The sequence below is a fragment of the Taudactylus pleione genome, unplaced genomic scaffold (assembly GCF_031769625.1).
Source record: "Taudactylus pleione unplaced genomic scaffold, aTauple2 ptg000502l, whole genome shotgun sequence".
Taxonomy (NCBI): domain Eukaryota; kingdom Metazoa; phylum Chordata; class Amphibia; order Anura; family Myobatrachidae; genus Taudactylus; species Taudactylus pleione.
Genome location: NW_028284904.1, coordinates 1,905,313 through 1,921,952, shown reverse-complemented (window position 1 = coordinate 1,921,952; position 16,640 = coordinate 1,905,313). Strand labels below are relative to the sequence as shown.

General features: G+C 52.3%; 1 protein-coding gene across 1 annotated transcript in view; it reads right to left on the bottom strand.

Annotated features, from left to right (window-relative positions):
• RRP12 (ribosomal RNA processing 12 homolog) overlaps nt 1-16,640 on the bottom strand; it is a 63,806-nt gene that overhangs the window by 14,931 nt on the left and 32,235 nt on the right. The window contains exons 22-26 of the mRNA XM_088449964.1: nt 14,255-14,335; nt 13,380-13,485; nt 6,153-6,260; nt 4,177-4,334; nt 608-699 (exon numbers count right to left, since the gene is read on the bottom strand). Of these exons, the coding sequence (XP_088306090.1) occupies nt 608-699; nt 4,177-4,334; nt 6,153-6,260; nt 13,380-13,485; nt 14,255-14,335 (545 nt within the window). The remainder of the gene's footprint in view (nt 1-607; nt 700-4,176; nt 4,335-6,152; nt 6,261-13,379; nt 13,486-14,254; nt 14,336-16,640) is intronic.

Genomic DNA, 16,640 nt, shown 5'->3' with positions numbered 1-16,640 from the left:
ATAACTGGTGCTGGTATAAGTGGTGACAGATGCGATAACTGGTGCTGGTATAAGTGGTGACAGATGCGATAACTGGTGCTGGTATAACTGGTGACAGATGCGATAACTGGTGCTGGTATAACTGGTGACAGATGCGAAAACTGGTGCTGGTATAAGTGGTGACAGATGCGATAACTGGTGCTGGTATAAGTGGTGACAGATGCGATAACTGGTGCTGGTATAAGTGGTGACAGATGCGATAACTGGTGCTGGAATAACTGGTGACAGATGCGATAACTGGTGCTGGAATAACTGGTGACAGATGCGATAACTTGTGCTGGAATAACTGGTGACAGATGCGATAACTGGTGCTGGAATAACTGGTGACAGATGCGATAACTGGTGCTGGAATAACTGGTGACAGATGCGATAACTGATGCTGGAGCGGACCAGATTCTAGATTTACGTATTCTATAAAAATGTAGTGATATAAAAGTTACCGTAACATTTGTCTGTACCCCCGGTATTATCCTACGTTTGTCCCTCTCTTTATAAGGAGAGCCTGCAGTAGGAAGTCTGTTAATGCACCCGAAACGGTTCTACCGATGGCTCTGTCCCGTCACCTTACCCGAATTTCCGGATGAACTTGGTAAAGATGTTTCTCAGTTTCATTCGGAAGTGACGCCTCATGTCCTGGCTGATATTGCCAATGGCTTCCATCTATAGGTTTAAAAACAAACATCTTAATAGGATCAGCTACAAGCCTGAGCTTTGTTCTCGGAGGCTGGTAGACGATGGGCGAAACTGGTCAACCAGGGATAGCCCCTCATACATTTTCATGTACATCATAATGTCAGTGGCTACAATGTTACATCTTTTATTACTCAGATCTCCCTCTAATAACCCAGCGTTGTATCTACCCTGCTTTTCTAGTTCTATGGTTTATTTTAGATGGAGCGGAATGGAGCCCAGTCATAAAACAAATACAAGAGGATACTCTGCAGTACTGAAGGATATGGCGAAAAATCTACAGCAATGCTGAGTATGGTCTATTTTTAAAACCAGCATTTACTTGACGGACAATGGCATTTAATAGAAGAGACTTTTGTGCCACAGGGAAGTATGAGATAGGCAGGAGACAAGGACATGGTCCTGAGGTGCTGTCGCAGAAAGATTCCTGGGGCAGTCTCTCTGCAAGGTCACAAAACCCTAAATAATTGTGCGGATACTACTCCAGCAATATGACAGGGCAGTTACGGAAGATGAGAACCTTGAATGTCAAACGTAAGAGTGGGGTGTAATTTGCCTCCCATCACGGAACACTTCTGGGCGACAGACAGACTTTAGTTGCATTGTAGCAGATGGGCTGGTTATTAGCATGTGGTACAGTGTGAGCAGAGGACGTGCTGGCAGCGGAATTATCCCAACGCCTATCTTTAGCATCCTGGGCATATTGTTAACATGGAGAAATGTTACGTTAACGAGCCCTTAAAACAAGGAATGGATTTATAAAACATGGTGCTTCTTCCCTTTGCCAAAGGAAACTTAGACTGGCTGTACAGTGAGTAACTGATGGGGGTGTCTACATTTGGCAGAATACATCTAAGAAGCGATATATAGTCTATAAATAGGTAATAAATCATTAAATAAGCAATAGAAAATCCTGTGTAAAAGTTTTGTAATATATTAAAAGTTAGGGTAAGAACTTACCCTTGTTAACTATTCCTTCAAAGTCCATAGGGTCCACAGGGATTACCATGGGGGGGGGGGTTGGTTGGAGTGACCCGTGCACCAAACAGTTAAAGCTTAAGCTCCCAGGATGCACCGACCCTCCTCCATATATACCCCGAACCCCAGCCACAGGCAGGAGTAGGAGAGAGGAGAAGGAAGAACATTACTCTCAAGAAACACACTCACAAAAGATGAGGGAATCAGTGACAGAGAAAAATTCCCAATGCAGCCAGGTGGGTCAGGGTGGGTGCCCTGTGGACCCTATGGACTTCAAAGAAAGCGTTAACAGGAGTAAGTTCTTATCATAACTCCATGTCTTCTTCAGGGTCCACAGGGATTACAATGGGGGAGTCCTAAAGCAGTTTCCCCTAAGGGTGGGGACGCTCCTGAGCAGAAAGGAGAATCCTGCGCCCAAAGGAAGCATCCTGAGAGGCAAAAGTCTCAAAGGCAGAAAACCTAAGGAAGGTGTGGACGGAACCACACACTCTTCAATCAAAATGAAAACCCCAGGACAGCACTTATGGAAGGTAAAAAATCCGGATACTGAGGACAACTCTGTCCTAGATAAGAAATAAAAAGCAAGCACCAAGGAAACCCTAACACCTAACTTTTGGCTCCTAAGAGGGATAACTCAAGAGCCATGCCGTCAAAGAGACGAGGGAGGTCCGAGTGCAGACAAGGACCATGTGCTAACAAAAGTCCTGCCGTAAAGGAAGTGGAAAAGGATTGTCTATGGAAAGACTCCGTAGATCGGTGAACCAGTGGCGCCTGGGCCTGGCTTGAGCTATCCGTATCACTGTGCCACCTTCCTGCTTGAATTTCCGGGGAACCCTTGGGAGGAGGGAAATCGGAAGAAAAAGATATGAGAGATTGAAATTCCATCGCACTGCCAGAGCATCCATGAAAACTACTGATGAGTCTCGGGTCCTGGATCTAAACTTGGGGACCTTGTGGTTGTGACGTGAGACCATGAGGTCTACGTCTGGTAGGCCCCATTTGTGCACCAGGAGGTGAAAGACATCTGGGTCAACAGCCCACTCCCCTACGTGTACATCCTGACGGCTTAGGAAGTTTGCTTCCCAGTGGAAGACTCGGGGATGAATAGCGCAGATTGCCGGGAGAGAACGTTTGACCCACGGCAGGATGTGTGTTACCTGCCGCATGGCTGCCAGACTTCGCGTGCCTCTCTGACGGTTGAGGTAGGCCACTGTGGTCTCATTGTCGGACTGGATTTGGACCGGCCTGCCTTGGAGAAGGTGTCGCGCCAAAGTGAGCACTCTGTACACAGCTCGAAGCTCCAGGATGTTTAAAGGCAGGTGACTTTCCTGACTTGTCCATCTTCCCTGAAAGGTGTGATGACCTGTCACTCCTGTAGTGAGAAGTTCCCAATTTGGAACCCAGAAGGGGCGACCCTCGTCCAGATGAGACGTCTGTAGACACCATGAGAGGAAAAGCCGAACCGCCGGAGAGAGGAGGATTATCTGGGACCGGATCAGACAATACTCTCTGTTCCACCAGGAGAGAATCAACTGTTGAAGGGGCCTGGAGTGGAACTGTGCATATTCCACCATATTGAAGGTGGATGCCATGGACCACAGGACCTGCATTGTTGAGTGAATGGATACTCTTCGATTGCAGAGCAAATTGCGAACATGCAAATGCAGTACCCAAATTTTTTCTGCCGGCAGAAAGATCCTTTGTACCTTATCAGCTCCCACAACAGCGGCCTCCGGCTGGTCTCAAGCGGGGCATCGCCTTACCCGACATCCCAGTTATACGGCAGCAGTCCAGGGTCTCCCAGGGAAGCGCTAGCCAAAGTCCGCTGATGCCCACTGTAATCACCGGACTGCTCACCGGTGTTGTGGCACCGGCAGGGGTAGTAGGAGCAGTCATGCAGGCGCCCATTACTTGCTCAGAAACATAGCAACAACTTTAAAACATAAAATAAAAGCTTGGGGCTGTCTAACACAGCCTCACTGTTCTCAAAGGTGCTACTGCTTCTGCCAGCACCAAACGAAAAAAAACTGTCTGCCTGTGGCTGGGGGCGCAGTATATAAGGAGGTGCATCCTGGGAGCTAAAGCTTTAACAGTTTGGTGCACGGCTCACTCCAACCAATTACTCCCCCCCATGGTAATCCCTGTGGACCCTGAAGAAGAAATACAGAAAAATCACCTTTGTAGAGGCTTCTTGGACTAGCTAGTAGTCCGTCAGAACTGTATTTAGACTTCGGTATATTTGCCAAGAGGACACGGAGGCCACACATGGACTGACCTCACTAAACATATTCATGGTTTTCCGCAGTTAACACTGAATACGTTTTGCCCAGCAAGTCAACAGATGTGTAACAGCCCAAAGTGTCAGAGCAGGCGCTGGGAGGCAGCTATAGGCTGCTACGGCTGAACCCAAACTTTGCAAGCGTTCGTATTGTTATCCAGCCATCATCTCACTTTGTGGGTCACACTTACCATCAACTGCAGGTGCTTGGAGAGGACTTTCAGGTCCATTACAAAGATGATGACCTTGATGAAGCCCAGAACAGCCTTTACAACCTCCCGAGTCTTGGAAATCAACAGGAGGCACACGTTCTGCAGCAACTCCTCAATCACCTCCAGCTCCATGCGATCTGACACAGGAAAACCACTAATTACCACAAAGACTAAAGAAATGACACGCGCACATTAGTAAGCTAGTCTAGTATATAGGTATGTTAGTTATCGCACACACTGCATGCTCATTTCCCATTGACGCATGCCTGTTCCGCTGTCTCCTGGCGTTCTGCTCTTGTGTTTACCGTACTGAGGGCCTGATTCAGACCCTCTCGCTAAGATGCATACTCTCGCTGCTGCTGATGGTATGCAGTGTGTATGCATTGTGTGCATGTGCATACCTTAGCGAAAGTTCACAATGCATTCGCTCGCTGCGCATAGACAGCCCAGCAGAGTGAGTGACAGGGGAGAGAGGGGACAGGGGAAGCAGTTTGTAGGTGGTAACAGGGGCTGGCCATTAAAAACGGGGGAGTGGAGGTGCAATACTTTGCTCTTGTGCCTTTTTGTTGACCTTGTGGTTGTGACGCGAGGCCATGAGGTCTACGTCTGGTAGGCCCCATTTGTCCACCAGGAGGTGAAAGACATCCGGGTGAAGAGCCCACTCCCCTGCGTGTACATCATGGCGGCTTAGGAAGTCCGCTTCCCAGTTGAAAACTCCGGGGATGAATAGTGCAGAGATTGCCGGGAGATAACGTTCGGCCTACATTAGGATGTGTCACCTCCCGCATGGCTGCCCGACTTCACGTACCTCCCTGATGGTTGAGGTAGGCAACTGTGGTCGGATGCCTGAGCATCTCAACGGCGTTATAGAGGTGTGCATAATTATAAGACAGCATCATAGTACACGTCACCTGGCTTGTTTTTACACTGAAGTGCTCGCAAGCATCCGATGTACCGATGGTTGCACACACACTTCCTGGACATGACGTGCACAAGTGGGCGTCTTTAAACAGGATGGTGGGTGTCTGCATACACTATGTGATCGCTCTCTAAGAAATACTGGGTGTGCTAATGCATTTCTGTGCGATGGCACTGCCTACGCAATTGGCATACACATCGTGCGAGCGGCTCTGAATCAGGCCAAGAGTGTCTTATGAAGTCAGGTTTGAGATGCTACAGTGGACAACTCCTTGTCTGACCCAATAGTGTTAGGTGAGGATGAGGCCAGAAGGGTCATTTAGGAAACTGATAAAACGCAGACTAGCGGCACATACGCCATACGTCAGCTTCTATGAATGTTGCACTCATTTGGATGGGTAAATGGATCAAGAGAGCAGCAACTGCAGGGCAGACAAAATATCCTCTGCGTCACTGACAGATCAAGTCTTTCCTTGCTAAAGGGTTATGCTGCAGAACAAGTTTTTTTTAAATGAGTTCCTCGGGCTGGCCTTTTCCCATTTTGGGGGTGGGGGGAGAGATATTCCCAGTTTTTGTCAAGTGGTGGTAGAGTTACTTTAGCCCAGTGGTTCCCAAATGAAGTCCTCAAAGTACTTTAATAGTGCAGGTTTTGAGGATATCCATGGTTGAGCACAAATAAGTAAATCAAATTGACTGAGGTATTAAGTCACCTGTGCATGGATATTCTTAAAAACAGGACTGTGCCTTGAGGGCACAGTTTGGGAACCTCTGTTTTAACCTATAAAATTATTTTAAAAGGTCCTCAATATAAACAGGAGGAATTCTGCACCATCTATGATAAAAATTAAATCTAATGTTACAACATGGAGGGTAAAATTGCAGTCTGTGAGAAACCATAGCAACATCTTAGTAACTTCTGTTAATCAGCCTTGAAAGTTAACTGCAGCAGCATTAACACAGAAATGAATGACCCGTCACAAACAAAGGCTCCTAAACTGAAACCTATAAAACCGTCTTGGCCTGGATGCACGCCTTACCTTTGAATTCAAACAGGATCCTGGTCAGGGTGAGGACTGAACAGCCTATCATAGTGACTGATCCGGTGAAGCCGGCATAGACGACAGCCAGATACCGCTGCATGGCATCTGCGGAAACAAAGTCACCATCACTGGGCTTTTATACTCCATAACAGAAGAAAAAAACAGAGCTGACAAGCGAATCGCTTTGCTGGATCGGAGACCATTTGATCACACATTTCTATAGGTCAAGTCACAGAGATCCCAACCAATATTGCTACCCTCAGGCACATATGCTGAGAGGAGTTAGAGCAATTGATCCAGTGACAATCTCTAGCACACAGGTTCTCAAACTCGGTCCTCAGGTCCCCAAACAGTGCATGTTTTCCAGGTCTCCTCACAGAATCACAAGTGGAATAATTAGATCACCTGCGGATCTTTTAATATGAGTCAGTGAGTAATGAATACACCTGTGCAACTGCTGGGTGACCCGGAAAACATGAACTGTGTGGGATCCTGAGGACAGAGTTTGAGAACCTCTGATCTAGCACTTTGGTCCTCTATTTGACTGATCTACATGTGTGCACTATGGAACACTTACTTCCTCAATAAACGATGTGCTGTTAAATACAGAATCCTGAATATACAGGTATGAGATCAGTTATTCAGAAACTCCTCATCCAAAAAACCACACAGTAAATTCTGATCAATACAATGGCCGCACAGAGATATGATGTAAGAGTATGCCTGCACGCAGTCACTGTGAGGAGCGCTGCTAAAAAGTTAGGTGGGGTAGGGAATTTAGGGATAACGTGTGTGGACGGACAGATCATAATTCTGTGAGCCGCTTTCTTCAGTGACGCCAGTGATTTCCGAGGGATTTTACAGTCTCAAATACTGGTACAGACCACAGCATGGCTGCCTGCACAGTGTGGAGGCGGCGGATACACTTTCATCTCAGACTATACACCTCTAGTGACCGCTGTTCATATTTCCCTAGGGAGCATCCAACGTAACATGGCTTCCCACAACAACAAGAGATATGGTAAGAACTTACCTTTGTTATCTCTGTTTCTACGAAGTCCATAGGGTCCACAGGGTTGACCTTGGGGTATAGCTGGATCTGGATCCACGGGCACCACGCAGTTAAAGCTTTGCTGCTCCCAGGATGCACTTGGGTCCGTCCTCCTCTATACCCCGCCCCGGCCACAGGCACCTCAGTTGGTAAGCAGCTAAGGCCGGAGGAGGAGACTAAACAGAGAGAAGGAAGACTGGAACACACAAGAAACCATACTCACAGAAATGGGAGACGGAAAACCGGTGACCAGCCACACAGCCCATTTGAAGCCAGGTGCGTCAGGGCGGGCGCCCTGTGGACCCTATGGACTTCGTAGAAACAGAGATAACAAAGGTAAGTTCTTACCATATCTCTTGTTTTCTACTTCAGGGTCCATAGGGGGTCCACAGGGTTGACCTTGGGGATGTCCCAAAGCAGTTCAACTAAGGGCTGGGACGCTCCTGTGCTGAAAGGAGTACCCGGCGCCCAAAGGATGCATCCTGAGAGGCGAAGGTGTCAAACGCATAAAACCTCAAAAACGTCTGAATTGAAGACCAAGTAGCCGCCTTACACAGCTGAACAGCGGAGGCGCCACGTCTAGCAGCCCAAGAGGGACCCACAGAACGAGTGGAATGAGCCTTAACAGAGGCTGGCACAGGTAAACCCTCCTGTGCATAAGCCTCACAAATAACTGAACGAAGCCAACGGGCTAACGTTTGCTTGTTGGCAGGCCAACCCCTCTTGTGAAAACCGAAGAGGACAAACAAAGAATCCGACTTCCTAACCGAAGCAGTCCGGTCCACATAGATTCTAAGTGCCCGGACCACATCCAAGGAAGCCTCACCAGCAGAAAGATCAGGTGACTGAAAAGCTGGCACAACAAGTTCCTGATTAATGTGGAACTTTGAAACCACTTTGGGCAAAAACTCAGGACGCGTGCGGAGCACTGCCCTGTCCTGGTGAAAAATCAGAAAAGGAGGGCGACAGGAAAGCGCCCCCAATTCTGAAACCCTCCTGGCCGAAGCAATTGCCAGGAGAAAAATGGTCTTAAACGTCAGCCACTTGAGCTCCACCGACTCAAGCGGCTCAAAAGGAGGACCCTGCAAGACCCTCAGTACCACCGTCAAGTCCCACGGAGCCACCGGAGGCACGAAGGGAGGCTGGATCCTGAGAACACCTTGGAAAAAGGTGTAAACATCTGGCAGTGTAGCAATCCGTCGCTGAAACCACACGGACAAAGCAGACACATGAACCTTCAGAGAGGCCAGGCGTAAGCCGAGGTCCAAACCCGACTGAAGAAATTCCAAGATTCTGGAAACCCGGAACACCTGCGGATCATAGTTTCTGGATTCACACCACTGAAAATAAGTGCGCCACACCCTGAGGTAAATCCGCGCGGAGGCAGGCTTGCGTGCCCTAAGCATGGTACCAATCACTGAACTGGAGAAACCCCTAGACCTCAAGACGGCTGTCTCAAGAGCCACGCCGTCAAAGACAGCCGACCCAGATCCGGGTAAAGGCAGGGCCCCTGAGACAACAGGTCCCGACGCTGAGGAAGAAGGTACGGAGCGTCGATGGAGAGGCACCTCAGATCGGAGTACCAAGGACGTCTGGGCCACGCCGGAGCCACCAGCACGAGCGTGCCGCCGTCCTGCTTGAATTTCCGCAGAACCCGAGGAAGTAAGGATATCGGAGGAAACAGATACGCCAGGTGAAACGTCCATTTCACCGACAGAGCGTCTACCAGACAGGCGCCTGTGTCTCTTGTCCTTGACCCGTAAACGGGCAACTTGTGATTGTGACGGGAGGCCATCAAGTCCAGCTCCGGCAGCCCCCACCTGTCCACGAGTAGCTGAAACACCTCTGGGTGAAGCGACCATTCCCCGGGATGCACATCGTGACGGCTGAGGAAGTCCGCCTCCCAATTGAGGACTCCGGGAATGAAGACTGCCGAGATCGCTGGAACGTGACACTCCGCCCAAGCAAGAATGCGAGACACCTCCGACATTGCTGCCCGACTGCGAGTTCCCCCTTGGTGGTTGATGTACGCCACCGTGGTAGCGTTGTCGGACTGCACCTGAACCGCCCTTCCGTGAAGAGCGGGGCCGGACGACTGCAGGGCCCTGTACACAGCCCGCAGTTCCAGGATGTTGATGGGGAGAAGTGCTTCTTCCGCGGACCAACGACCCTGAAGCGATAATGAGCCGGTCACTGCCCCCCAACCCCGAAGACTGGCATCCGTCGTGAGCAGGACCCAGTCCGGGATCCAAAAGGGGCGCCCCTCGACCAGATGCACCGTCTGAAGCCACCAAGCCAAAGACTGCCGAACCTCCGCGGACAACACCAGCATCTGAGAGCGGATCCGGTGAGGTAACCCGTTCCATTCCGATAGAATCAGCGCCTGCAGGGGCCGGGAATGGAACTGGGCAAATTCCACCATGTCGAATGTCGACACCATGGACCCCAGAACTCTCATAGCTGAATGGACCGACAGGCGGCAACTGCTCAGGCAACTGTGTATCCGCAGCTGCAGGGAGGAGACCTTCTCTGGAGTCAGGAAAATCCGCTGCTGACGAGAATCCAGCAGGGCTCCCAAATGAACCATCCGCTGTGATGGAATCAGGGAGGACTTCTTCCAGTTTATCAACCACCCGTGTGCTTGAAGACAAGCAATGGTCAGGTGGAGATGTCGAAGAAGCACCTCCGGGGAGCTCGCCAGCAGCAGAAGATCGTCCAGGTACGGCAACAGACGTAGACCCTGACCCCGAAGGTGGGCAGCCATAACCGCCATCACCTTGGTGAACACCCTCGGAGCCGTGGAAAGGCCAAAAGGCAACGCCCGAAATTGGTAGTGATGGTTCAGGATAGCAAACCTCAGATACCGCTGATGTGCCGGTGCTATGGGCACATGGAGATAGGCGTCCTGGATATCGAGGGAGACCATATAATCCCCGGGTTCCATCGCCAGAATGATGGAACGTAACGTTTCCATCCTGAACCTGGGAACTCTGAGGTATCTGTTCAGAGACTTCAAATTCAGGATAGGGCGATGAGAACCATTGGGTTTCTGTACCAGAAACAGAGTAGAATAGTACCCCGTCCCGCGCTGAGACTGCGGAACGGGAACAATGACCCCTGCTTGTAGCAAGGATTCTATAGCTACCTGAATCTGACCAGCTTTGGTCTTGTCCAGAGAAGGACTCGTACAGAAAAACTGGTGGGGCGGCCTGAACCGAAAAGACAGGGCGTACCCCTGAGAGACTACTTCTCGAACCCAGGCATCCGTGGTGGTATTGTGCCAACACTGGGCGAATTGGAGAAGTCGGCCTCCCACTCTGGGGTCCCCCAGAGAGAGGCCCGTCCCATCAGGCAGCAGGCTTATCCTCCTGCTTGGAAGAAGGGCGTCGAGCACTCCATGCTTGCTTCTTGGGCTTGGGTGCGGCCTTGGTCGCCGAATGTCTCGGGAAGGACTGGCCCTTGGCCTTACCCTGAACCCGAAAGGACCGAAAGGCAGAGCTCCTCACTTTAGCCGGCGCAGAGGCCGAAGGGAGAAAAGCCGACATGGACTTAGCCAAAGTATCCACTATTCTGTCCAAATCCTGACCAAATAGTAAATCACCATTAAAAGGCAAGGCCTCCAGACCCTTTTTTGAATCTGCATCAGCCCTCCAGGACCTCAGCCACAGGGAGCGCCGAGCAGATACCGCTGCAGCCGACACCCTAGAAGTGAGCAGGCTGGCATCCAAAGACGCTTCCCCAATATAGGAAGCTGCATCCCGCATCTGTCCCACTAACGCTCTCTGGATATCCGGAGCCTCATCAGGAAAGGTATCCTCCAAGGCATTGGCCCATGCCTCAATGGCTTTAGCCACCCAGGAGACAGCCATGGACGGGCGAGCCACCGCCCCGGAAAGAGAATAAATGGACTTTAAACAAGTCTCCACCTTCCTGTCCGTGGGATCCTTCAAAGAGGAGATAGACGGCAATGGCAACGTCGCGCTTTTGATCAAGCGGGTAACGTGGGAATCCACCGCCGGCGGAGTTTCCCATTTCCTGCAATGAGCTTCAGGAAAAGGATAGTTCGCCGCCAACCTCTTCTGTGGATGGAACCTCTTACTAGGTAATTGCCAGGCCGCCGCCATATGATCCGATAATTGATCAGACAGGGGGAACACAGTTGAGGTCACCTTGGCCTTTTTAAAATTAGGAAACTTCGACCTAGGAGCCGGCGCATCATCCTCAACATGTAGGATAGCCCGCACCGCCCTAACTAAGGCTGGAACATTAATGGAGGACTTAGCTTCCACCTCCTGCCCCATGACATCAGAGTCAGAGTCCTCATGGATTTCTCCATCATCTGAGGACACTTCCGAGTCCGACAACTGCGCAGCTAGTGAACTCACAACCGGACGTTTAGACACCCTTGGTGGCACATCACCTTGCAACATGGACTGAAACGCCGAGGATGAAGCCGCCAGACTCTGTACGGAGCTGGATAGAACATCCACCCAAGGCGGAGGAGCCGTCGGAGCAACACTCTGCAAAGGCACTACAGACTGACACGTCCCTGGGGAAGACTGCACATACACAGGCAGTCCCGAGTAAGGACCCACAGTCTGGGCCCCGGGGGAAGACCGCAACATTTGTGGAACCCTCAGGGAATGGGGGATGGTGGGCTGCAGTAACGCCCTAGAAGGGACCGCTGATGGGACCGATAACCGGTCCGCAATAGACGCCAGCACCTGTGAAAACATCGCCCAAGGAGGGTCCTGTGATACAGGGGGGTTGGAGGGGCCCGGTACCAGCTGGCACCGCCCGCACAGACCATCCTGAGATAAGTCCTCCCCATCAACTCCAGCAGCACAGCGTCTGCAGGAAAATAGCACAGGAGCCACAGAGCGCTCAGTCTCCTCATCAGACATGATACCGTAAATCACAAGAAACAGGTATCACCCGAGGAATTACGGTTTTAACACCCGCGCACTCACCAGTATGCGACACAACAGCCCAGATATGGTACTGTGTAGCACACAACAGTATGTGACTGACCCCACAAATACGTGTTTTATATAAGTGAGGGTCTCAGAAAAACGCCCTTCCCCCACACACCTGCCGGGCCGTAGGAGAAGGAAAGGGATAGGTATAAGCTGACAGTAAAGGAGAATAAGTCACAGACAGGCAGCACTAGCAATAGTCACATACAATGCAGAAAAGTTATACTCACTGCACCTTCCGCTACAATCAACCGCCCAGATTCAGTGTCTGGGAGGGCTATAGCGCTGTGTACACTGTCCTTTAGCAGGGGAGAGGTACACAGGGGGACCGGTCCACTTGATACCGCCTGGGAGTCTGCGATGTGCCAGTAAAGATGGCCGCCGGAGACCTCAGAGGAGGAGTGGCCGTAAGATAAGAGCAGCTCAGCGACGCCAGACTCCTAGTTGAAAGGCGCGCTGAGCTGAGGGGAGGAGCCGCTAGACAGGGAAGGCTGCCTCCCCTGGCTAGCAATTAACCCCCGGGTTGCCGGTCCCGCTACCAGCCTGATACCCTGGTGGTCTAGCGGACACGCGGGGTATTCCTCAATTGAGGGGGAGCCCGCCGCCGCCGCTAGCGCCTCCGGTCTGTCCCCAGAGACCGGAGGCTCCTGACTGCATTGAAGTATCCGCGGGCCGCCGCACGCGGCGACCCGCGGCTTACCTGATCCCCGTCGCGTCCGGCAGCAGTCAAGGGAGTCCCCAGAGCCCGGCTAGTACAGGCTCTGGGGTCCCGCCGCGATCCCCAGAGCTGTACTGGCGTCGCGGCGCCAGCGGGGAGAAGGAGCGGCAGCGTGGACGTCCTAAAGGACAGTCTGATGCTGCCGCTCTAACAGTGTAAAAAAAGAAGAAAAAAAAAATAAAAAAATTTCTCTTTTAAAATAAAGCTTAGGGGCTGCTCCTGCAGCCCCACTGCGACAGGGTGACCCGACTCCGGCCGGGCACCAACTAAAACTGAGGTGCCTGTGGCCGGGGCGGGGTATAGAGGAGGACGGACCCAAGTGCATCCTGGGAGCAGCAAAGCTTTAACTGCGTGGTGCCCGTGGATCCAGATCCAGCTATACCCCAAGGTCAACCCTGTGGACCCCCTATGGACCCTGAAGTAGAAAAAGGATTTACAGCGCACTTGAAGAATCATGAACAGGAAGAGGGTGGTGTTACCTTTCTGATCTGGGTTGAAACGCAGGAAGGCGTGTCCTATATCGGCCAGAAGCGTATACGCGTTCTTCCTCGCTCCCACCGATGTTTCTTTAGTGCAAATCACCACCTGATAGATCACATGTAAAAAGACAGCTTTTATTATTTCATACAAAAGTGCTAAGTCCCCCCCTCCCAAAGAGCTGTGCTGAAACCCATCAATGAATCCGGTCTCCCAGAAATATGATTGTTCATCAATAGTGCAACAAACACACATGCATCACAACTGGCCCATACTAGCTGAAGGAAGGAGTACAGACAGCTAGCCCCGCATGGCGGAAGATGATATAATGATGGGATAAGTGATCAAATAGATTATGAACAAAATTACCCATTCTGATCTCTCAGTACTAACCCACCCCCAAATATCCTGCGGCAGTCTGAAGCCTGGTATCCCCATTCCTGCCCCCAAACAAAAGATTGGTCAGTGGTGATCGGTGTACACTTCTGTGATGAGAGAGTAATAGGAATTGGTTTACTCAGACTGCAGAGGATTTGCACAGAGGATTTAAGCTCTCAGGAAGAATGCTTTCTAGAGCCGGGCAGATTAGAAGCTTTCCTTTGGAGGAAATGCTAAAAAAAAAACCTGCAACTGTATTATGGAATTTCTCCCAGGGGGGCAGAGAATCGCACCTTTGTAGATAAAAGGCGCATTCTTCTTAAAAAAGCATACAGTCACTTTAATAGAATGGTTCCTGAAAGCGGGGCCGATAAGCCCAAGCGGATAAAGACTCTCCTAAGGAATGTGTAAGTGATTAGCCTGTGTGATATGGAAATCATCGCCGAGGTTTAGGCTAGCTGGGCTGTATGTCCCTAACCATACATGAAAGCGATCTTACCTCTGGTATAAGAGAGGTTATGAATTCTTCATGATCGGCTTTGAGCTGCTTGACGATATGGATCAGACATTTTAAACGTGGCTGCCAAGAGAGAACAGACAAAGAAAATGACATTCCCTGCAGAGCATCTCACTAATAATCTGTCTCTATAGGGCAAGGAGTGACCTCTGCAAATACCAACTTGCAGGGCAAAACAAACTGACAAAACATGACGCAGAATGTGGAGGTAACTTTCAACAAAAAAGGTGATAAATTCACATAATTTTCTAAATAAATGATCTACAGTAGATATTATAGATATATATCCATTAGAGAGGGGGGGGGGAGGGGGGGGAGGACGGCCATGAGCTGGCGGAGGGAGGGAGGACGGCCATGAGCTGGCGGAAGGAGGGAGGGAGGACGGCCATGAGCTGGCGGAAGGAAGGAGAGAGGACGGCCATGAGCTGGCGGAAGGAGAGAGGACGGACTTTTGAAAAATAAACGATCTACAGTAGATATTATAGATATATATCCATTAGAGGGGGGGGGGAGTTGGGGGGAGGAAGGGAGGACGGACATGAGCTGGTGGAGGGAGGGAGGACGGACATGAGCTGGTGGAAGGAGGGAGGGAGGACGGACATGAGCTGGTGGAGGGAGGGAGGGAGGACGGACATGAGCTGGTGGAGGGAGGGAGGGAGGACGGACATGAGCTGGTGGAGGGAGGGAGGGAGGACGGACATGAGCTGGTGGAGGGAGGGAGGGAGGACGGACATGAGCTGGTGGAGGGAGGGAGGGAGGACGGACATGAGCTGGTGGAGGGAGGGAGGGAGGACGGACATGAGCTGGTGGAGGGAGGGAGGGAGGACGGACATGAGCTGGTGGAGGGAGGGAGGGAGGACGGACATGAGCTGGTGGAGGGAGGGAGGGAGGACGGACATGAGCTGGTGGAGGGAGGGAGGGAGGACGGACATGAGCTGGTGGAGGGAGGGAGGGAGGACGGACATGAGCTGGTGGAGGGAGGGAGGGAGGACGGACATGAGCTGGTGGAGGGAGGGAGGGAGGACGGACATGAGCTGGTGGAGGGAGGGAGGGAGGACGGACATGAGCTGGTGGAGGGAGGGAGGGAGGACGGACATGAGCTGGTGGAGGGAGGGAGGGAGGACGGACATGAGCTGGTGGAGGGAGGGAGGGAGGACGGACATGAGCTGGTGGAGGGAGGGAGGGAGGACGGACATGAGCTGGTGGAGGGAGGGAGGGAGGACGGACATGAGCTGGTGGAGGGAGGGAGGGAGGACGGACATGAGCTGGTGGAGGGAGGGAGGGAGGACGGACATGAGCTGGTGGAGGGAGGGAGGGAGGACGGACATGAGCTGGTGGAGGGAGGGAGGGAGGACGGACATGAGCTGGTGGAGGGAGGGAGGGAGGACGGACATGAGCTGGTGGAGGGAGGGAGGGAGGACGGACATGAGCTGGTGGAGGGAGGGAGGGAGGACGGACATGAGCTGGGGGAGGGAGGGAGGGAGGACGGACATGAGCTGGGGGAGGGAGGGAGGGAGGACGGACATGAGCTGGTGGAGGGAGGGAGGGAGGACGGACATGAGCTGGTGGAGGGAGGGAGGGAGGACGGACATGAGCTGGTGGAGGGAGGGAGGGAGGACGGACATGAGCTGGTGGAGGGAGGGAGGGAGGACGGACATGAGCTGGTGGAGGGAGGGAGGGAGGACGGACATGAGCTGGGGGAGGGAGGGAGGACGGACATGAGCTGGGGGAGGGAGGGAGGGACGGACATGAGCTGGGGGAGGGAGGGAGGGACGGACATGAGCTGGTGGAAGGAGGGAGGACATGAGCTGGTGGAAGGAGGGAGGGAGGGAGGGAGGACGGACATGAGCTGGTGGAAGGAGGGAGGACGGACATGAGCTGGTGGAAGGAGGGAGGACGGACATGAGCTGGTGGAAGGAGGGAGGACGGACATGAGCTGGTGGAAGGAGGGAGGACGGACATGAGCTGGTGGAAGGAGGGAGGGAGGACGGACATGAGCTGGTGGAAGGAGGGAGGGAGGACGGACATGAGCTGGTGGAAGGAGGGAGGGAGGACGGACATGAGCTGGTGGAAGGAGGGAGGGAGGACGGACATGAGCTGGTGGAAGGAGGGAGGGAGGGAGGGAGGGAGGACGGACATGAGCTGGTGGAAGGAGGGAGGGAGGACGGACATGAGCTGGTGGAATGGGGGAGGGAGGACGGACATGAGCTGGTGGAAGGGGGGAGGGAGGGAGGACATGAGCTGGTGGAAGGGGGGAGGGAGGGAGGACATGAGCTGGTGGAAGGAGGGAGGACATGAGCTGGTGGAAGGAGGGAGGACATGAGCTGGTGGAAGGAGGGAGGACATGAGCTGGTGGAAGGAGGGAGGG